This window comes from Manis pentadactyla, chromosome 3 (genome assembly GCF_030020395.1).
Source record: "Manis pentadactyla isolate mManPen7 chromosome 3, mManPen7.hap1, whole genome shotgun sequence".
In the NCBI taxonomy this organism is placed as follows: Eukaryota; Metazoa; Chordata; class Mammalia; order Pholidota; family Manidae; genus Manis; species Manis pentadactyla.
Window position 1 is genome coordinate 29,358,508 of NC_080021.1, and position 23,843 is coordinate 29,382,350.

The 23,843-nt window shown below is 31.3% G+C and overlaps 1 protein-coding gene across 5 annotated transcripts in view; it reads left to right on the forward strand.

Moving 5' to 3' along the window:
- Nucleotides 1-23,843, forward strand: part of CSMD3 (CUB and Sushi multiple domains 3) — a 1,218,504-nt gene that overhangs the window by 1,102,517 nt on the left and 92,144 nt on the right. For all 5 annotated transcript variants that reach the window (XM_057497816.1, XM_036876426.2, XM_057497817.1 and 2 more), the window contains 7 exons: nucleotides 2,246-2,364; nucleotides 3,466-3,535; nucleotides 8,448-8,564; nucleotides 11,678-11,887; nucleotides 15,083-15,271; nucleotides 15,970-16,147; nucleotides 17,013-17,158. In XM_057497816.1, coding sequence (XP_057353799.1) covers nucleotides 2,246-2,364; nucleotides 3,466-3,535; nucleotides 8,448-8,564; nucleotides 11,678-11,887; nucleotides 15,083-15,271; nucleotides 15,970-16,147; nucleotides 17,013-17,158 — 1,029 coding nt within the window. The remainder of the gene's footprint in view (nucleotides 1-2,245; nucleotides 2,365-3,465; nucleotides 3,536-8,447; nucleotides 8,565-11,677; nucleotides 11,888-15,082; nucleotides 15,272-15,969; nucleotides 16,148-17,012; nucleotides 17,159-23,843) is intronic.

The following is a 23,843-nucleotide window of genomic DNA, read 5'->3' on the forward strand; positions in this document are numbered from 1 at the left end:
CTAGTAATCTCATAATCAAGGATCATAACCACTGCTAAGATGTGTCATATTTCCGGTCACTTTTCTCTGATCATACACATTTTAGAATTTTTAACTTGCAAAATCACTATTACATAGTTTATAGAGTTTTTTAATCACTTTTTTCAAGGTAAAACTCTTTCATAAGTACATTCGCTATGTCTATATGTATTATATATAAACCTTACACCATAGTTTTATTTGCCCTCCCTCCACAGGAGGAAACTGCCACTTCTGGGTATCAGCGGCTTTCTGTGTATATGATCTTGAATGAAGTACCTGATGAAAGAATATAGGAATCAACGTGTACAAAATAGGGTCTTATTTCAATAAGAATCATGCAAGAATGATCTTAATTGTGAAGAGTAATACATGTATTGTTCAGAATCCCAAGCAACTAAGAGTGTACCAAGGAAGGTGAAATCATATTGACAACACACATATGTTTATATCATAAATCACTTTTTTTTATTCAGTATTTCTTGAAGAGGGCTCTACAAAATAAAGTGAATTTACTGTATCAGGCCCATCAGTGGTATTAATTAGTGAGAAGAAAACAAATATGAGACAGTTTCTGTCTCTTCTTGGATCTCAAAATCTAGTTGAAAGGATCTCAAAATCTAGGACATTAGCCCTAAAATTAAAAAGTAGGTCACAATTTAAAGGTAGTTTATCCTTTTTATTTCCTAGGTCCATAAATTCAAGATTACAAAAATTAGAGAAATAGGAAACATGGTGTATGTTTAGAGACCTAGATAACTGAAGTAGAGGGTGTTGGAATTCCAGTCTCCAGACTCCCCAAGTCTCCTTCAGGACTGCTCGGATGCATTCTCAAATGACCAGTTTACTCCTTCTCTTCACTGCCTTCCTTTCTGATCTGATTATAACTCGATCACGTTAATGCTGTTATGTAATTTTTTATCCTTAAATGTCACCTAATTTGGCATGATTTTTAGTGTCTCCATTGTATTACTAGATAAAGTATCTTCCATTTGCAGAGGTAGACATTTGCATTTATGAAGAAATGATCAAATGGGGATTCACTTTCTCTTTTGTACTATTCATTCATCCATACAACCAATGTTTATTGAATGTTTCCTTAAGACACTGTGCTCTAAGCTGCCCTTAATGAAGCTTCTATTCTCAGAGGAGACATAAATATTGAATGAATAATTATACAATTATTTATGCATTATTAGTTTATGTTAAAGGCCACAAAGGAAATATAGAGGGTGGTGTTATAAAAGCATCTATTAGAAGTAAATACATAGAGTTAAGTAATAGATGAAGTATTGTCATTCTTTAGGATTTAGTTTTTAATGTTTTTATGAATTTTGGAATGGTAACACTCTCTTCCTTTCTATTTAAATATGCATTCGGTTACCTTTAAAATGTGAGAAATGGTTAATAAACATTGGCTTATATTGAAGATAAAGTTTGTAATAATGTGTATTTACATTGTTGATAAAGTTTTTGGGAAAAAAGTCAAATAATTGTTTAAGCCTTTAAATGAATCATTTAGGAAAACAGTTTACATTTAGTATATTTTTGTACTTTTATATTGAAAAATATATTGTTGATTTAAAAATAATGGGAGTGTTTTGAATTATGCCATTCTCTCCCTCAGAAATAATTGATTTCAAGTATTACTCAGGTTTGAATGAGCTACATGTTTTTCTCCTTTCTGACCATAGTATGTTTGGAGAATAAATCTTACTGATAATTATGTTTTTAATTTTGCATATAAAAAGTATACCAAAATATATCTCATGAATTAAAAAGCCCATTTTGTTTGAAGGAAGGAACATATGATGTGGACAAAATAAAAATAATTTTTTAATCATTTCACTAAGAATGTTTACAACTATAATTTCATTTTATTCTTACTGTAAATTATTTTTCTTTTTTAGGAACTTTTTAGAAATTTTTTTTTTGTTTTACAGTAAAGTACATCTAGGCTGGAAGTTAAAAAATATTTTAAGTATAGCCACAAAGCTACTTAATTGTTGGTGCCATGAAAATTCAAAGACATAGCTTTATGGTAGAGTTCCAAAGCAAACGGCTGTTAACATCTACAGTTTATTCATGTTCACAGAACATTCCTAATTGTCTCAATGTAAAATCTAGTTTTAATGACACAAATATTTAATATTGGTAATTTGAGATGTGTGATTTAAGCATTTATCATTTGAAAGTTACTAATATGATTATCATTAAATATTCTTAGCAATTGGTTTGGATTCCTGTCCTGAACCACAAACTCCTAGCAGTGGAATTAAAATTGGAGACAGATACATGGTTGGTGATGTGGTATCCTTTCAGTGTGATCAAGGCTATTCCCTTCAGGTAAGTCTATTTTTAAATTATAGTGTTATTTTCATTGCCCTTTCAGAATATTTTAACAGGGCAATGATTGATGATCCAAAAATTTTAAAACAGTATTGATCTCAGGTTCCATAGTCTAGCCTTAAGTCAAAGGCATTCAATTTGAAAATAAAACATTCACGAGAGAAATTGCTAGAATGGACTAAATTTGTGTTGTTTACAAGTAGCCAAAAATGATTTCTGAATCAAAATGAATCACTGCTTCACTTTTCTCTCTATTCACATAGGCTGTGACTATTAGACTCCTGTACCTTTGATTTTAAATATAAAAATGAAGTGCTACTTAGAACATTAAATGAAACCTTTGTAATAAATCTCCCAAATTAGTGGAAATCAATTACAACTATATTTTTCTAAAGAAATGTATTTGCAATGCATATTCTGATATTATATACTTTATATTGATCTTCTTTTGGAGGTGTTTTGGAGGGTCTCAAATTTATGGACTCATAAAAATCTTCTTAATGGGTAGACCTATTAAGAAAATAGGAAAAAAAATTGAGGCAGGATCTATTTCACATGTTCATTAAATAAATTTCTCAGAAGAAGCAAAATTAAAAATTAATAATTTGTAGTTTTAAAGTTGTATCACATTTTTTGTTTCAGACATGTAATCAGATCTTTCAAGACTTTATATTTCAATTAAAAACTAATATACCTTAACTGACTTGTTTTTATATTTTATAAAATAATTTTATAATTATTCTTTAACCTATCTTGAATATTGTAGCAATTATTATAAACAGCTATGTATATGGCCATTTTACTTCTATAATCATTGCATTTATCTTAGTAGAACATGTTTTCACAAAACATGTTTTAAAACCACATTTCTATTGTGATACAAAATCTTAATTCTTCTACCATGGCCTTGTTATTTTTCACATTTAATCACAAGTTACATAATTACCTTTCTTATTTAAAATCATACTGAATCCCAGTTAAAGTTAAAAATTATATATATAAATGGCCACATATATTTAAGCTTGTTTTGTAATAATCTTTCACTAGATTATTTTAGACTTTTTAAAGTGTGTCCTGAACTGCACTGTCGTTATATAGGGTCATTCTCACATTACATGTATGCCTGGACCTGTGAGAAGATGGAATTACCCAATTCCAATTTGTTTGGGTAAGTTTAGAAACTGTAAATTATTTATAAGCTTTGTCAACTCTTAAAGATACACCCTGTATGTGATGCTGTTCCAACATACATTTTGCCTTGTGTTGAATTTTATGAGAATGATATTTTGAGATATGTTTCATACTTTTGAGAATTTTTTTATTTAAGTTTTTATAATATTTTACCCAAATGTCAATAACAATGGATGACTTAAAACTGTAGATATTGAGAAAAAGTATTAGGTTTTTTGATCCCTAAAGAGTTTTCTCAGCATGATACGGTAGAAGTGCCCACACGTCAGGCATATAAGTAAATATCCTACTGCTTACCCTGGAGCCAGAATAGAAGAGGAATCTGGGGTACCAAAGAGAGAATGACACCTTGTGAGTTGTCTTCAGCAATGATAGGCAATTGATACATGGAATATATCAAAAGGGCACTTGGGGCTTTGAAAATATGAGCCCTAATTTTTGCCCTAACTTAGTTGCTTCCAATTATTTGTATCCACCCATAATTTTTCTGTTTTCTTCCTGGCATCTGTATGTAACCATTAATATACTTGGCTCTACAAAATATGACAAAGAAGTGTGAAGTATGATACCTATCTCAAAAACAATCATTTACCATTCAGAGTGGTAGAAATAAAAGAAAGAATACAGGAGAATGATTTAGTGTTAAATTTTACCATTGACAGCATGATGACATTTCAGAAAGATGAGACTGGAGTTGGCTGAAGTTATTGGGAAACATAGTCACCCCATAAAATTTACACAGAGTTTTGGATAATAAGTGTAATTAAGATAAACAGATGAGGAAGACAGCTCTTTCTGAGTAGGAAAAGGACAAAGCAAAAGAACTGGTGTGATGCCTTTTATCTACTTCCTCATAGTAATCAAAAGTGTACTGTACTAATCTGCTTGGACTGTCATAACACAATACCATGGATTGATGGCTTAAACAACAGAAATTTATGTTATCACAGTTCTAGAAGCTAGAAGTCCAAGATGAAGGTGCTGGCAGTGTTGTTTTCTTCTGAAGCCTCTCCTCTTGGCTTGTAGATGGCTGTGTTCTCCCTGCATCTCCACATCATCTTTTATCTGAGAGCCAGCATTCCTGGTGTTCCTTCCTTATATAAGGACACCAGCACTAATAGGTTAGGGCTGCACCCTTATGACTTCATTTAACTTAAATTACTTCTGTAAAGGACTTAATCTCCAAATACAGTCACATTGGGGGTCAGGGCTTTAACATATGAATAATGGGACATACAATCCATTCTGTAATGCCTATACCAAGGGCACAATTCTTGTTGCAGAATACTGGAAAAATGTTCAAGAGTAAACATGTGTTTAATTGGCAAAAGATACTGAAAGCATTCAGACTTTAGATTGGATGATATTTTTGAAGGACATATTTCTTCAGATAATTTGTAATTTACAAATGCATGTAATGCCAATTATAAAATTACATGTAAACATGCAATGTCTTTTGTAAAAATTTATATATACAGATAATACCAATAAAGGGGCATGTTTGTGTATGTGTATCCAATTGTATATTAAAAAATTAGGAAAATAAGAGCACAGAGAACAAAATAGTGAAATATATATTCTGCTCATATGACAGCAAAGAGCTTTGGTCTCTTTTTCATTACTATATCCCCAGTGCCTAGAATATTACTCTTCTTAAGTAGGCCTCCAATAAATATTATTTGATGAATAAATTAATATAATGTTAGGGATTCTATACTACATATTTTTGAATAATAATTTCCTTCTTAACATGAGCTTTGAACAATTTTCCATAGTATATATTAAGAAATTTGGTTTTTAAAATGGGTTCATAGCTCATAGCATAGACTAATTTGTATAGTTATTCCCTTTTGGTTAGAGTTTATTTTCTTGTCTTTTTTGGTACTCATTTATAAGTCTTTTTCACATGCCTTCATGTACACCTCTGATTGTTTAGTTAGAATTTAATTTACATAGATTTTTGTTATGCTATTACATATATCTATTTAAAAGCTTTAGTGAATACTGCTGAATTACTTTCAGATTTTATACATTTAATTGCCACCCCAGTATTATATGACAATTTCCATTTTGCTATATTAGTAGTACTTATTTTCATTCTTAACAAATATTAGGTAAAATGTTGCATTTTGATTAAGTCTGCATTTGTGTTGTATATTGTTAACAGGGGAAGTATTAGATGGAAGTGGTATTTTAATAAAATTAAAGTAGGAAGTTTGTATTATACAGGACAAATTTATATGAAATTATCAGATTTTGATACCCAATATATCTGTATTCAATTCCACCTAAGGTACAGTCATTATGTATGGCAAGTTTATTGTACTTCGAGCTTTTGTGCTCACCTGTTAAATGGCAGAACCATGTCCACCTCACTGGTGGATGTGGAAATTAAATGAGAAAATGTATTTAAAATAGTCAGCGCTGAACCTGGAACACAAGACATTCAGAGTGGTAGTGATTGTAATGAAAATAGGCAATAGCCTAAGTGTCCAATAATGGGGAATAGGCTTAAAATAAAGGAAATGAACATCACAATGTCATATTTAATGACGTGTCCAAAGTTTACAGTATGAAGTTAACTATAAATGGTTTAAAACAATTCACAGTATGACCCTAGGTTCATTATATATATGCAAGTAAAACATATATACATATGTTATTTATTTTTCTGGAAAGGGAAAATATAAAAATAAAAATAAATACACTATTTATGGGTAGTAGAATTACAGAGCTTTTCTATTTCTTTTCTACTTATTGTTTTGTAGTATGTAGACGTTAGACAGTAAGCTTGTACTATATTTGCTAGACAAACTATTTGAAGTAACATCATGGCTATATTATAAAGAGAAACTGAAGGCAGGAGGCTGCTCCATAGAATATCTTAAAATTCAAGTCTAATCAGGTAACAAGGTTACAGTCTTGTGAACTGGAAAATAAACAATCTGCCAGATTTTGTAATGGAGTGAAGGAAAAGGCAGTTGAGATTTTTAAGTAATAGAGACAAATCGGGAGGAAGAATCAAAGATGGTTTTATATTGGAGGATTATGCTGTGGTTGTATCCTTAACAAAGAAGAGTGCAATGGATCAGAAAAGAGCACTACAAAGCCCGGGTAAAACACACAGAACTGTCCTGAAAGGCCTGGAATGTGTGAGATTGCAGAGACACTGAGAAAATGGACATGAAAGCACGAGTTGAGGGCAGGTGAACATTTTTTATTCTTGTCTATGTCTTTCATGGTTTACCTTTTTTTTTCTCCTTTATTATCTGTTTATTCTTTATTCTCATTCATTCTTTCTCCTCTGATTTTGGATTTACACTCTAAAAAGATGGGCAGTGTAGAGAACAGGATTATCAGGTCACATCTAAGTGAAGGAAATTAGAGGAACAATGAGAGGCACAAAACGAGATGGGGAAGGCAAGAAAGCGAAAGATAGTCCTTGTGTTCTTTTACTCAGAATAAAGCACAACAAACCAACCATTGCCGTCTTAACAGAAACTTTAAAAAATATTTTCGATTAGCCAAAATATTTTCTATACCACTCATTAATTATCAGATGGTGTAATGAATATATGTGGACAATAAAGTTTTAGAAAAATGAATGGGTAAATATTACTTGTACTTATATGTTGAAAATTACTGTAACTTGAAGGATGAGCTGAGATTTCAGAAGGATGGAAAAATATACAGGTGTATCTTTAGAACTCAGTGGTAATCACAAATTTGAAAGAAAGGTTTATATGCAGATTGCTCCAAGATTATATATCTCTAGTGAAATCTGCCTAATACATAATTTATTCAGTTCACATAGAAACTGGCAATCTGATTATTAATAACATATAGAACATTGATAACATTTCTACCAAATTTGTCTTTATGATATATAACCTGAAGTTTAAGTATCTATTTGTTGCTATTCTTAACAAGAAATAAATGGGTAAAATTGCAGGTAAGTGTTCTATACAGGTAACTTTTCAAACTTGAAATGCAGCCATGAATATTTAAATCTTCAACCTACCATTAACAGATGTGTATTTAGTCCATCTATGAAAAATGACAAAAATGTATATTTAGAGGAAAGAATTAGTTTCTAAAATGCAAATACTCTTTTAATACATGTTCAATAGTTTTATCTAGTCATGTAAAAATTAAAACTTGAGTAATTATCTATTCTTGCAATTTTTGCTTAGCTTATCAAATGTAAATCAATGTAATAGGAATTCCAAAGCAAACACTTTTTAAAATTATGCCTAAAGTCTCAAACTTGGGTGCATCTTTTTAATTATTTTGTACTTCCCTTTTCTTTGTCTAGATTTTCTTAGGATAAAGTGAGGCCATATCCACATGTGATAAATGAATTCTTCTCATATTATAAGAAATTAATACTTTTCTTAAAATTCTTTATTTAGCCTCCTCACAGAAAAAGGAAAGGAGAGAAGGTTGTGAAAATGGTTCCCTCTTGAATGCAGTATTTAGAATGGACGTTGTTGCTTTGATTTTGTTTTAAATCATACCATCTTTGGAATGAATCAAAACATTACTAGACATACTTAAGGATGAGAAACTGCCCACTGTGGAAAAGGGCATGTGCTCCTTGTTGATTGTATTCACTGCACATGAACTTCTTGCTGTGCAGTAATTGATTTGGCTTGCATTTATTGCTGATGAAGGAAGGATGTTGTCTTTTTATGCTATTTTAGAAAATGCATTTTCAATTGATTATATTTGATTACTAATGTGCAGTGAGTAAGAGTTGACTATTCAAATTTATATCAAACAGTTTTAAATCAGAGACTTGATTAAGACTTAAAATGATTTCCATCTGTTTTTAATACAGTAAAATGTTCCAGTACTCTGGCTTATGTGAGACCTCTATTATTTTGCAGCTCAGTGTGGTGGTGCTATGTCAGATTTCAGTGGTGTGATCCTCAGCCCTGGGTTCCCTGGAAACTACCCAAGCAGTTTAGATTGCACATGGACAATAAAGTTGCCCGTAGGTTTTGGTATGTATATGAAAAGCACGGTAAAGAATTTTTGGAATCGTTAATGCATCCTTAAAAGAAATGAATGTCTAATAAGAAATTATAAAATATTTACAAACTGTTGTTTACTCTGGGATTACATACAGTTATGTAAATTCAGGACTGAAATTTGGACTGCATAAACCAAATTTGGTTGCTTTAGCCAAATACATTTCACTTGGAGTACTTGATTAATTGAAATAGGGGCATTTAAAAAATTTCATAAATAGATGATGATGGATGAATGGATAAATAGATGATAGATAGATACATACATACATAGATTTATGATATTTTCTGGTTGTATGCATGGATATAGGCTGAGTTAGATGTATGTGGCAATGATAAATTCAACATGATTTTTATGTATAATTGCTTTTGTAACTCTTTTCTTGTTGGTGTAACCAAATAGTACATAGGTAAATTATACTCTGGCAATCTACTGAATTCATCCAACATTCATTCTAAATAAATAAGATTTTACACTTGAAAAATAGTACCAATTTTCTAATGTTAGGTTTAAATACCCAGGTAGATGTAATACTTTCTAATTCTCATAATAAGATTCCCAGTGGTTTGGATATATTGCATTATATATATATATATATATATATATATATATATATATATATATATATATATATGTAATGAATTTAATAAATTCTTTCTCACTCTTACATCATTAATATATTCTCTTGCAGCTTCTTCATATCCCATGAGTCTGTTTATCCCATATCCCATAAGTGGAAGTGCTAGATTGAGGATACACTCATTCATTAATTCACAGAAGACTGGAATGAGTAGACACTCCTTGAAGCACAAACCTGGTAGATTTACAGCAATTAAGAAATTCTGTACTAGGTCACTTATTGAGGACTGAATTTAGGTATTTCATTATCCAAAAGCATCTACAGCCTCAGAATTCATATTTTAAACTTTTATGTAAATCCACAGAAAACTCATAGCTTTGAAAATTCTTTATTGAATACATGTTTTACTCTGGTTACTATGCTAAGTGCTGGGGATAAAATACCCAGTAAAATGGATATTGTACCTATCCTGAGATAAATTACTGTTACAATGAAGAGACAGACAGTCAAATATGCTATTGCGGTAAGGGGTAAGTAATAGAGAGGACAGCATTGCACTTAATAAGGACATCTAGACTAGCCTAGGAAATGCAGAAAAGTCTTGTCAGAGGAAGCAACTCCTGAAATGTGGTTTTTAAGTTAAGTTAGAGTCAGCCCAACAAAGAGGGTCAATCTGTGGGAAACAGGAAAGAAATTCTAGGTAAACTGAGTGACGCTTGGGAAGATATATATGAGAAAGCTAAAGAAAATCAACAAGCTTGAAGAGTGTGACTAGCCTGAGGTTTTGGGAGAACTGGAGGCCACTGCTAGAAGGATGCTGGGGGACTTTTTAATGAGGATTTTTCTGTCTACAACAGGAAGCACCTTTAGTTTGCAGTTGAAGTCAAATTCTATGTCTGTTGTTTGAAGGAGAATACAGATGTAAATTAATCCTAGATTTGAACCTGATGGTTATTTTTATGTCTTTTACTAACTGCTTAAGAGAGCTCATCCCATGTTGCTTATGGAACTAAATGTTATTTTTTTTTAATATTATTAAACATATTTTCTCTAGTGTAATTATATCATCTTCACATTACCTCTTGCTAATGCCTCCTTGATTTTAAAACCACATTCATTAAAAATTTAAAATAATACATATCTCCATGGTACAAATGAGAACACAAAGAGGCTGGTGAGGCTGGGTTTGATTTGATTACATTAAATAATCTCACTTTTTACTTTGAGTTTTGGTGAAATCAAATAATATTCTAATGTATTTGAGCTTGTAATTTATAATTTTTAAAAAGAAAATTGAATACATATAAACAGGTAAGGAAGTATTTTCTCATGCCCATAAAACAATTATCGACAAGATAATTTGTGAAAAGGGGGCTCAGGGGAAAATTTTAGAAAAAATATGGACATCATGGAGCTCCACATATTAAGGTGAAATGTTCAAAGTTCTGAGAAATTTGTCTGATTGTACAGAAACTTATTAAATATTTATTTAGCATATTCTTAATATTACCAAAATATCATATGATTTCACTTATATATGGAATCTAAAAAACAATACAAATAAAGAAAAACAGAAACAGACTCATAAACACAGAGAACAAGCTGGGAGGAGGGATGGATGAAATAGGTCAAGGAGGTTAAGATGTACAAACTCCCAATTATAAAAAACAAAAAACTGGTACATAGCAAAAAGAAAACACTAGATAAACATCATATTTTATTTTTAACAATTTGGAAAATGATAGTTACAAGAAAAACATCAAATTCATTAAAACTGAATATTAATTGGATTAGGCTAACATACATAAATCAGGATTTCATTTGAGTTTTTTCCATCCCAGAAATAGTTCATCTTATATTTTAGTTATGTTTATAAAAATTTTAAGACTATATTGCAATATGACAGCATATAACAGTGGTCACTAGATTTTATTAAAACTATTATACTAAATTCATTATTTTCTGAAAAGCAAAATAGTAAAAGAGTACACTGATAAATTACATGCCTCTAAATGATATTTTGGAGAAGTTAATTTATCTCCTATAAATGAATGACTAATTTCTAGTGCAATTGTGAAATCTGATTATGTTAATATATAAAAACTTTGAAATCTATTTTGGTCTTAGATTGGCCTTTTACAAAATACAGATTACCAAACTGCTTATTTTCTTTAAAAATTGGCTGATATAATTTGAATGTTATTAAAGGGCAGTAAAGCCACTTTCTTGATTAGTTTTGCTGTGGTAACACTGAAGTAAAAAAGGGATTTTCCTGTGTGACAATAGTGGGCATTTGAGAGCAGTAGTCTGATACTTTGAACTGTGGCAAAGCTAATTGTCCAGGGCAGACAGCAAACCCATGGCCCAGATCTTGAAATTATGCTTCTTGACCTAAATGGAAGCATATCCAAGTGCATTAATGTGAGTGTGTGTGTTTCCATTTGTGCATGCATTTAATTTGGTAAATAAAAAATAAAGTAGTACTTTGCTTTTTTTTTTCTTTAGGTGTGCATCTCCAGTTTGTAAATTTTTCTACAGAAACCATACATGATTATTTGGAAGTAAGAAGTGGATCCTCAGAAACTAGTACTATTATTGGCCGACTTAGTGGTCCTCAAATACCACCTTCCCTTTTCAGCACCACTCATGAAACCAGCTTGTATTTTCACAGTGACTATTCACAAAACAAACAAGGGTTCCATATTATTTACCAAGGTGAGAGGAATAATAAAAAGTGAAAACTTATTTATTCAAAATCAGCTATGAGTAATCTAACTAACTCTTAAGTATGTTCTATATTCTGTTTTAGAAAGAGAAAGGAACCTAAACCAAGGAAAACTTCAATTAGGAAGATTGTTTTTAATAATACAATTTTCAGGCATTTGTGTAGGGAGAATGGGTGTCTTAAGGCTTTAGAAAATCTTAACTGCGAAAAAAGGATTGATGAAGTCTTAATACGCAAATTAAACAACTCAAGGCAAGGTAGTTAAGCAAGGCAAGCTGGATATCAAAGATTAATTTTTGCTTTTATATCAAAATGAGTGTATTGAAAGGATATTTTACAGAATTCGTGTATTACATGTAAAATTATATTCTTTTGGTATATAATGTTTGAATAATATGACATTCCTTGATTCCATTCTATTATTATGTAAATGTGAAATAAATTTTCAACAGTTGTATTATATTAGGCCTAGTTCTGTCTTCTAATTAGACATATCCTTGAGCAAGATTTTAAATTTACTTCGAATATAGAGTTTGCACTCAGGTAGACCTGGGCTCAAATATTGACTCTCCCTGTTCAATCTAAAGTGGTCTAGGGCTCCACTGCATTTCTTCATATGCATGCTAGACTTAGTACTGGTCCTCCCAGATAATTTGTTTTGAATTTTTTTTTTTAATGCCAAATATATTCCATGATGTGTATCATTTGCAATTATTTATGTACTTTTACTATATTGATTACTATGTTATTTCAGATATTGAAAGTCTAAGATTTAAAGTTAAATATTAGAGTTATGATGATATTTTACACAATGTAATTCCAACAACTGCACTTTTCAATCAAAATAACTTACAATTAATAAAGGTTTTCATGAATATGGGATTCTCTTGGATGTGAGCTCCGTGAGAGCAGGCATCTTTGTTTTGTTCACTGATGTATCTTAAGAGTCTAGAACAACAGTAAGAGTACAATAAATATTTGCTAAATAAAAGTGTATACTCAAAAGGAAATTTAAGAATAATTAATAGACCTTGTAACACCTAACTACTTGGGTCTAAAATAATTACAATTTGTATTATGCTTGCATACATAATTTAAGAGCACTGTATCACACACATCATTGTTTACATAAAAGCAGTCATTTCTTCTACCTCTTGTACAGAACTAAGCACGCTCCCAAGGAATTTAGTTACTTCAAAACAATCAGGCTATCAGGCAATTGATTGAATTTCTTCTTTGCTGCTAGAAGACTCAGACCTATATTTGTGGTCCTTCTCCAGCAAGTGTACAGGGCCTTACAGCAAGTGCTTTGCTATTTTCCTTACCTGAATTCATCTTTTTCCCACTGCCCCTCAAAATAATATTCTTTGAATGATGTAAAGCTAGAATTTGAACTATACTAACTGCATTTTTCAGTCAATGTGATCTTGAAGAAAAGATTCATTATTTGCATAATAAAAGCATAAAGATATAGAATGTGTTATTGTTATTGATATATGTTAATATTATTGACATGAGCCATAATGTACTATTACAATAATTACTAGATATTATTTGTAAATTTAAAAACTATCTCATTTACTGCTTTGATGTCACTGAGCTAATGGCATTTGTGAGATATAGGTTAATGTATACAGATTCACAGAATCAGTGTTATTTTTGGATTTGTGATTAGACTCTCAGAACTTCCTCAATTTTGGAAAAATACATAGTATACCAAAAAGTGCACCCTTCTTCATTAGTTTGATTCCCAAACTAATGTTATTATTGGCTATATGATTGGATTTGTTGAGGCCTGTACTGTGTTTGCTATTAGGATAGGAATTTTTCCCCTGAACATTTAAAATCTTTTTACTATACTTCCTTATTATGCTAAAAAGCATAGAAAGGTAAAACGTTGAATAAGTTATCACAGGATCATACATTTGTCTATGAGTCTTATCCTATTCAAAATTATCTAACTCAACTTATTGTGGTAATCATATTATAATTTATGTAAGCCAAGTCATTATGTTGTACACTTTAAATTCATGCAGTACTGTACCAATTAAATCTCAATAAAATAGGAAATTATCTTTTAAATATGAGTGAAAATTGAAAGGGTTTATTTAATAAAATAATACATTCCAACTCCTAGTGATCAAATGATACACATTTGTCTTAGTTGGAATGACTTTTGGTGTTCTTGTTTTTGTGTGTGATACATTCATTCAAATAAAAAAGATAAGAAAAAAGCACTTTCTTAAAACGATTGTTCATTAATTCAGAAAGCCTCTAATTTAAAAGTTGGAGTTATATTTTAATAAATAGCTTAGGGTGGTTTATTGAACTTCAAATGTCATTTTTTGATTTTAGGAATTTAGGATTTACTGTCAGTAATGAAATATCTCTGCCAGTAATTTATATTTTATGAATTATAATACAATTTTGAACTTCTTAAAAACAAAGTCCCAGATAATAACATATGAATATAAACATTCTTTAAAGGTACAAAATCTATTCAGCAATGCTTATTTAACACCTACTATGTTAGAGGTAATGACATGGCTCTTAGGATGAAATATTAAAGAAATAAATTTTGATCTCTTATAGATGACTTAAAAGGGCAATATAAACAAATATCCATTTATTATAGTGCCAAAAATCTCATGAACACTGAAGTTCAAAATGTATTTGAGAAGGGAATTCATTTCCTAATACTTTATATTATTAAACAAACTTCTTTGGAGAAACTCATAGAAGGATGTTATAGTTTGGTTTTTTAAAGAAAAAAATAGTGAAAAAAGTCAAAGAATTACATCTATACATACAGTTATTTTATTCTATGTACATGCAATGTAACCAGGAAGCAATTGCATTCTGCTTAAAGGAATCAGAACATGTCTGATTAAAATTGTGTCTGTAAGAGTAGTTTGCATTTTCATTAAAACTTGTAATTTAGATAGTGTAACTGAGTGAGGAAATTGAATGCATTTTTATGAACTGTGCTAACATTCTAAACATGAAATTGTAGACATGAGAAGAAATTTATATCATAGTCATTAACATCATTTATCATAGACCTGAATTACTATTTATAACCAGTAGTATGAAACAGCACTAATTCTACTTTGTAAGTTGCAAAGGGTTCCTATCTGTGATCTCCCAAAATTAAAGAAGGAAATATGTCTTTTTCTGTTTTCCAGCCTATCAGTTGCAAAGCTGTCCTGATCCACGCCCATTTCGAAATGGTTTTGTAATTGGCAGTGATTTTACGGTGGGTCAGACTATTTCATTTGAGTGTTTCCCTGGGTACACCCTAACGGGAAATTCAGCTCTCACTTGCCTTCATGGAGTGAGTCGTAACTGGAACCATCCTCTTCCAAGGTGTGAAGGTATGCTTCTAACTTGAAGCTGTCTTTTAGGTGATGTCATCTGGGTTTACAAGTTCTTGTTTTGGCACTCTCGTTTAGTCTTCCTCTTCAAATAGCATGCTAAGTATTCAGTCTCTTTTTCAGTTGAAGAATTATAGTTAGTAGCTAATATACTGTATAAGGAATAACTGTTTTTATCATTATTGGCAGGAGTCCTAATCTTCCCAATTTGAAATGAAAATTAAGTTGATTAACACTTTAGAGCTTCTCTTGCGTGTGTGTGTGTGGGGGGTGCATGTACTTGAGTTTAATAATCATTCTTGTATAAACCAATAATGCAGATAACAGCTACTAAATCTGGGCTCATTTCCTCTAAAACAAATCCTTTTAAATAAAAGGACTTGAACCTTTTATAAAGCCTTATATTTATACATGCTATACGATAAAAGTTGAACAGTGTACATATTGGTAAAATATTTGAAAAAAAGAAGACAGTAATTTACAAATCCAGTGACTGTAAGTTAAGTTACATACCTCATATTGAAAAACTAAAAAGCTGATGATACTCTGTTCATGATTGCCAACTTCATTTGATATACTTTGAGGAAAAAATAAAACACAGATGTATTTTATACTAGAAAGTGGTATGCATTTTTTGCCTTTTCCTTTATAATCAGTGTATTGTTATTTTAACATTTTGTTTTATATCTTTTCTGTAGCTCTTTGTGGAGGAAATATAACTGCAATGAATGGCACCATTTACTCTCCTGGGTATCCTGATGAATATCCAAACTTTCAAGACTGTTTTTGGCTTGTAAGAGTACCCCCTGGGAATGGAATCTACATCAATTTTACTGTCCTTCAAACAGAACCAATCTATGATTTCATTACTGTATGGTAAGCCTAGACCATTGTTATTGATTGATACAAGTATATATAACAGTAAAACAAGGTAGGAATGAAAATATGTCACAATCTTCTGTACAAATTACCATGCTTTATTTGAGTTGGCGTGAATAACAGAGGGAGACAATATATGTTTTGTAGAATGAGACAAGAGAAATACATTTTGGCTTATTTGAGCATCAAGTAGCTAAGCACTTAGAATAGAAACTTGATGGATGCAAAATAATTTAAATTTATTATTAATGTGCCAGAATAGGGACTTAATAACAGACTAAGGTAAGAAAGTTCTCTATTTACAAAACCATTAAGATTTAAAAGCCTATATTCAAAACAGTTTAATGTAAGTATTGAATTTCTGCCATAGTAACTTGTTATCAAATATTATATTTGCATTATTACCCTGTTAATTGAAACATCTTTATTTAAAATTATAAAGAAAATCCCTCAATTGATTATTCATAACTGGCTAACAGAACTACTGTATGATTCTTAAGATTCTTTGTAAATTTAACAATCTGTGGTTGTCAAGATCTTTTTGAAAGAAAATAAAAGGACATACCTCAGCACTTGGGAAGATTGAGGCTGTGGTCAGAAAACTGAAGACTGTAATTGATTACAACTAATATGCATTTCATTTAGGGAAAAACACAATTTATTTTTATGGTGTACATTTTTAAATATGCTATCACCTAACTTAACATAACATATACCAATATGATTTGGCACTCATTGGTTATTTCATCTACTGCATCTTTATCATCTCAAGTGTAACACTTTCATTGAAGTTCGTGTAAAATTCAACAGAACAGTCAATCTCAATCTCTCTTTCTCCCCTCCCTGCTTTTCTGTCTAATAGGGATGGACCGGACCAAAACTCACCTCAGATTGGGCAATTCAGTGGCAATACTGCTTTGGAATCGGTCTATAGCACTTCAAATCAGATTCTAATTAAATTCCACAGTGATTTCACAACAAGTGGCTTTTTTGTGCTCAGTTATCATGGTTGGTATTGCCAAAGAGTTTCTGTTTCATTTGACACTTTAAAACTGTCTCAGAAAAAAATTAATAATATGCATTTAACCAATGATTGAAAAGGTATTAACATTTGACAGTTTTTATCATTTCAAATGCATTTACTTACAAAGTATGACCTCTTTTAAGTGCTAGGGACATTAAAATGCAAGCAAATGTAAATAGGAAATAAATCAGTCAGTAACTACCCTGCAGAAAATAATCATTTTCACACAGAAACCAGTAAAAAGAACCAGCTGTTCATATTTTATTGCTTGTAATTTTGAGACATCAATAGATTTTTTAAATACAAGTCGTTTAATCTATTCAACCTGCTGTGGGTCTTTCTAAAATTAGCACGCAATATCTTTATGCTTTGGATCATATTATTCATTTATACTCTTGTTCAAAACTGTTTCTCCTCTGGAATCTTACAATTTGAAGTGACTATTCCAGATCATTAAGTTGATATCTTTTACTCCTGTGGATTAATTTATGAAGAGTTTCAAGTTTGAATCTTTGTATACAATTATTCTGGGTCCTCTCTTTATAACATTAGCTTTTTGAAAGAACATTCAGATGGTTTCACAGAGCTTTTTAAAAAATTTCCCTTTATAAGTGAATTTCATTTTAAATAAGAAAATGTTTATTTTAATGGATATACCCTTATATGGGCTATGACCATAGTTTCATAAAACACATTCTGTTTCATATGACTATGTCAGATCAATTACATGAATATTTCACAGGATCTGTAAATTACTAAATTAAATTTGCAAAAATTATGTGAAATTTTGCAAGATGAACGTGCATTTTGTCTATTACATTAATATACAATTTAACGTTTCCATCTTTTTAAACACAAAGGAAATCTTTGATACTCAAAGTTTGTATTCCATGAAAAATGATAAGTCAAATATGTTTATACTGAAGACATTTAAAGGACGTTGCATCTAGAAATAGATAACATATCAGAAAATTTTGATTTGGTTAATCTCAGCACTTATTAGCCAGTAGATGATCCTCAGTTTGTGCTTCCATAGTGACCCACAGCTGCCAGTGCGGCATGTACACTCCAGTAGAGCCAATAAGAAAATAGGACATTCACTTAGATAACTTTTATTCAGGTTTTTAAAAAGTTATTTGCCCTTTTTACTGAACTGATCCTTGATGCTAGCAGTATGTAGATACAGTGTAAGGCTGTAACAGCAGCTTTATTACTTTGATAGATAATCATAATGCAGGGATCAATAAATTAAAAAATAGCTAAGGGGAAAAGATGAGAAAAGATAGTTACTGAACTGTATTTGGAACATTTTCTCTCTTCATGTATCCCTGTAAAAGTTTTATTATTTTGTGTCCTCCTTGAACACGTGCCAAAGAATGAACTCTTCAGTAATGGATTATAAATATCCATCAATAAACTTATAGGAATGTAAAATTCTTATAAGACTTTGGAGACATTTCAAAGGGGAAATATTATCAGAGAAAAGGATGCTTGTGTGTGTGTATGTGTGTATTTTTGCAGAAATTACAGTGACAATATATGCAGATGCACACAAAATATGAATGTGGATTTACATAGACACTTACATGAATGTATATACATATATTCTCATTCCAAAGTATCCTTTCCATGATTGTTGTAATGAGGGTTTGAATCATGTATAATAAAAGTAAAATTAGTTTAGGAATAAGGAAGATCAAATATTTGTTTAGGGCTTTGTTTTCCACTTGACTTTTGACAAATTATCCTTTGGCCTCCACTTTTTCAGCAGTAAATCACATGGTAGGATTGCTGAGAGGATTAATGAAATGCTGTATATATAGAAATTACTCCAATAACTGGCAAATATTAGGTTGAACCATATGAAATTATTGGTAAAAAAATGCTGAATATTAGCACTGTATAGTTCAATCCACATAAGTGCTCTCATTGTTGCTAATTATCAGCAGCATTACATTGCAGAGTTGCTATGAGAATTGAGACAATGGCTAATATACAGTTACAGTTCTGGAAGAGAAAATGCTCAGTAAATGTTACTTTCCTTACCATATCTTATCTCACATTGTAGATTTTCTAATAGGGCATTTGTTTTTACTTGTATTTATACTTTAAATTTCACAATAAGGCACAATTGCCAGAGCCTAGAGAAGCCTAACATTCAAATCAACATCTCTGGAAATTTTATGCAAATCTTAAAATAACCTTGAAATTTGGGGATGCAGCCAGGGTTCATGTTGAAAAGGTAAGTCAGGATGATAGCAGTGCTTCAGGAAAATTCTCCTACTAGGTCTGGGAGAATGTCAGGTATCTGTCAATTTTTAAGTATGCCTGATGCCTGCATTAAATCAAATAGAGAGCTGCCCTATAATCCAGTTCATTGAGTCTTACTACCAGTGCCTACTCTGTTCTTCCTCTCACTGCCTCCTGAACTGCCTGCCATTCTTAACTGATTTCTCACTCACCTTCAGGTCTTTGAATTTCCCCATCTTAAATCCCATTTCCCCCATTTCTCACTAATTTGAACTCAGAGGGATCACCACCAACTTCCCTATGATTGCATTTGATCTTCTTACCGAACGTTTGAAAACTTGCACTGTGGTGTGTTGTGTTGTTTTATAAGCCTTGTGGGCTTTTTTTAAGGGCACAGATGGCATTTTTACTTCTAAACTCATTTTATGTTTTCATTATTAACTGAGTAATTAATTATATTTTAGTCTTACAGTAGGAAATGTTTGTTCAAATTCTTTTAAGAACTCCTTTGAGTATATCATAGTTGTAATAGTGACAACTTTTAAAAAGATCATTTTACAGTTATGTAGATATATGCCCATCCCCTTTCACAGAAACAAAAAAAATGTTTGTTTTCAAATTCGTATTTACAATTAATACAATTTAATACAACTAAAAAACATAATGTTCATATCTTGAGCCCATAACCAGGAGCTATAGGTTCAGGCCAGAAGGAGCTCTCATAATAGTAAAAACAAATTGGTCAAGTGATTTGGTACTTTTTGATAAGTAAGCAAGGGAGATAATTCACTATGTGACACTTATATTAAGCTGATTGAATACACCTAAGCCTCGAATGGTTTACTATCCCACTCAGTTTTCTTTAAATTCTCTTATTGATTTAGTGGCTCCTTCTGTTATGCATTTCCCTATGCCTATAAGTCAGAAATGCTTTTCTTAGGATGTGTTTATTTATTTTAGAAATTTGAAAATCAATCTTTCAATATATTTTCTTAAGGTCACATTAATCAGTTAGATTCTATTTATTAACATATTTTTAATATGCTTGAAAAGAAGAAAATAATGTTTTTTTCTCTAACTTCCTTTATGAGATCTAGCCAGCCATCTGTCTTTTATAAAACATCACCTTCATAAAGCCTTTCATGATCAAAAATAACGTTCATAAAAAGGTTTGCAAAATGAAAGTTCTTTGCAGTGAAAAAATAGGACAAGTGTAAATGTTGGGGCACTTTATCTCAAATACTATATTTCTTCTTCATCTGACGAAATTTTTTATTTGTCTTTGTATTGCTGTAATTTCAATTCCCTAAAATAAGAGCTGAACTTTCTTGATATCTGCCATAGAGTCAAGATGGGGTTGGCTTATAATAAAAAATAACAATATACAATCTTAATCCAGAGATTACTCCAGAGAAGTGAATTACACCAAACCTGTTTAACTGCATGTTTTTTCAGGCACTGACTTTGTATAATAGTCACTATAATAGTGATAGCTGCCGTTTACTGAAAACTTCATATGCCAGGCACTATGCTAGGTGCTTTCCATGTATTATTGCTAATTTGGGTAATAACTCTGCAAGATAAGTATTATTATCCCCATTTTAATAATGAAAGAACTGAAAGAAAAAATTTGTAACCTCCATAAAGCCAGGGAACTAATAAATAGAAGGGCTGCCTGGAATTCAAAATAGGTCTGCCTCCTCCAAAGAATGACCTCTTTTTAAATAATGACAACAGCAACTGCAGTTAACAGTAACAGCTAAAATACATTGAGTTCTTACTAAGTGCCAGGCAATGTGAAAAGCTGGTAGTATCTCATCCATATGTTATACTTAATGACATGCAAACCTAATATTTCTTTGAAAATTCAGCAAAAGTGGTTTTCATTTTTAGTAAGATGATAGGTCATCTCACTTTCTAGAAAAATACCCTTCCTAATTACAACATAGAACTTCATACTTCTCAGTGTTTCTCTTCCCCAGGACCTCCAAGCTAAAAATAATATATTGGTAGATTTATCACAACTTAGTGTGTCTTTATCATTTTCAAAGTGCACAATGGTTACTGTGTGAAGATAAAATAAGGTTTATCATGGGTCTGACTATGGCAACCAAGTCAACCAGGAGACTATAGTACAGTTAGAATATGTATTTATTAATTTAAAAGAGAAGTATCATTTCAGAATTTAAATCCATTATCCATGGCATCTCTTTTTCTAATATCAAAGTATTAGGGAGCTTGATTTACATACAAGAGATTCTTTTAGTGAGCACAGTTTGATTTAGTTATACTATCCATTGTTTTCTGTTATTGGCACCTATTCTGTGAAGGAACGGGTTGATTATATATTGACTTTCAGATTATTTTTAATAAATGTATTTAAAAGGACTTTAATGTCTTTTAGGTCACCTTTTAAGGTTATATTGCCTTTACAATAAATGCTGTATTTGAGGACAGGTATATTTAACTCCACAAAATCTCATCCTAAAGGAGACCCATGCAGATATAAGAATACATTCTATATAAGGCATAAATCAGCATTGCTTTGAACTGTGTTACCCCTTTGCCTCACATAACCTAAAAACCTGACCTCCTTTCATACTTCAACAGATAGAGCATTGAACTCATAAAGTGTTTCATTGTTTGGTATCCAGAGAGCATAGGGGCTATGGACATTACATGATTATATATCATATATATATATATATGAACCAGTAAAGCTAAAAAAACAAAGCCAAACTGGTTAAACTGTTCTAAGGGAAAGATAATGCCATTTACTATTACTTAAATGACTTCTTAGTGATTACTTAATGGCCAAAAGTCATGTCAAAATTGCTTACTGTATTTCGACACATTGCTATATGTGCACACACACTGATAAGTTATGACATTTACTTTCTACAATATTTTACTCTCAGTCCCCTCTAGCCAAAGTCCATCAGGAACTTATTTTTAATTAAACCAAGTTGCGTTTATTTCTTACTGTATAGAGTGAGACAGCACACAGTGAGGGACCCTGGGCCTCTCAGTAAGTATCAGTGCTTTTCCTCCTCCAAATCTTCCCCAAGCCATGAAATAATCATACTTGAACTAATGTGGGTCACCAGTGAAGTACACCAGTGGTTAAAGAGAGCCAGAGTTTATAAGGGAACATAGAACATTTTTTTCCTCCTGTAAGAACTACTATGTCATAGCAGAAAAGTTGCACATTTGTGCTGTCTGGTTTATAGAAGAAATGAAAATTTGCCAACATTCTGGTTTGTCTTTTTTGAAGATGCCTTTAATAGTTCAGTTGAACTGAAGAAAACAAATTAACATTCTTTTCTGGAATTGGATTGGATGCTTCATTACAAAGAAAATAGGGAATTAACACTAATGAAACATATTTCCAGAAGCACACTTTTAATTTCAAGAAGCAATGTTGTTGGACCAGGAACCTGAAATCTATATGTATTTGAATGAAAATGGCCCTATTCAAATAATAGTCATCCTCAGAAGATACTGACATGTAGAATATGATAATCTCATGTATTTATTAAGTAGTAAATGGTGCTTTATAGCAGCATGACGTGTCCAATAAAATATTCTTCTAAAGAAAACACAGATTTAGATCAAATGTGCATTTTAAATGTGTAAATATCCATGTTATACAGCTTTTTCATTAATGGCCATAACTGTGAAGTTGTTTCTAAATATGACAATCCATGAAAAGCATAGACTAAAATATATGCTTATACTGTTTAAAATTTAGATGACACGATTTGAAAGTTTCAGTTCAACTGACCTGTTGAGTGACATCACGGCTGTGAGTAAGGTCAGTTCAGATTGAGATTATATGTGTTCAGGGCACAACTGCCATCACGGCAGCCATGTTCGTGTTAACCTCTGCCAGCAGGGAGTGTTACTCTGTCTTTGAAAATATAGTATGTGTCAGGCACTGTTCTAAGCATCTGACAATGTATTAACCCAATCTTAGTTTTACGTTTATTTTGTACATGAGAAAACTAAAGCAATGAGTCTTAGCAATTTACCTAAAGTCATAGAGCTAGCAAATAAGATTTGAACCCAGTCAGTCAGCTTTCAGAGTAAACAGTAGTTCAGGCTGCTTTGTATACAAAAGTACTCACCAACACAAACTGGAGGATATATGTTTCCAGTGCTGTTGGTTGGTTTGACAGACATATCTTCAGAAAGAGAAGCAGAGCTGCAGTGTTTAATTCCCCATTAATTGCCTTAAATTACTACATATTTGATGTATCATACCTCAAACCATGGCCTTACTATACCCTGCTCCTACTAGCCTAGATAATATGCCTAATCTTTGCTCATAATTATTTCAGTAAATAGCAAATCTAAATGTCTTTCACAAATAAAAAATAAAACTTGGGAAAAGTAAAAAGTTTTAATGTTTTACCATAT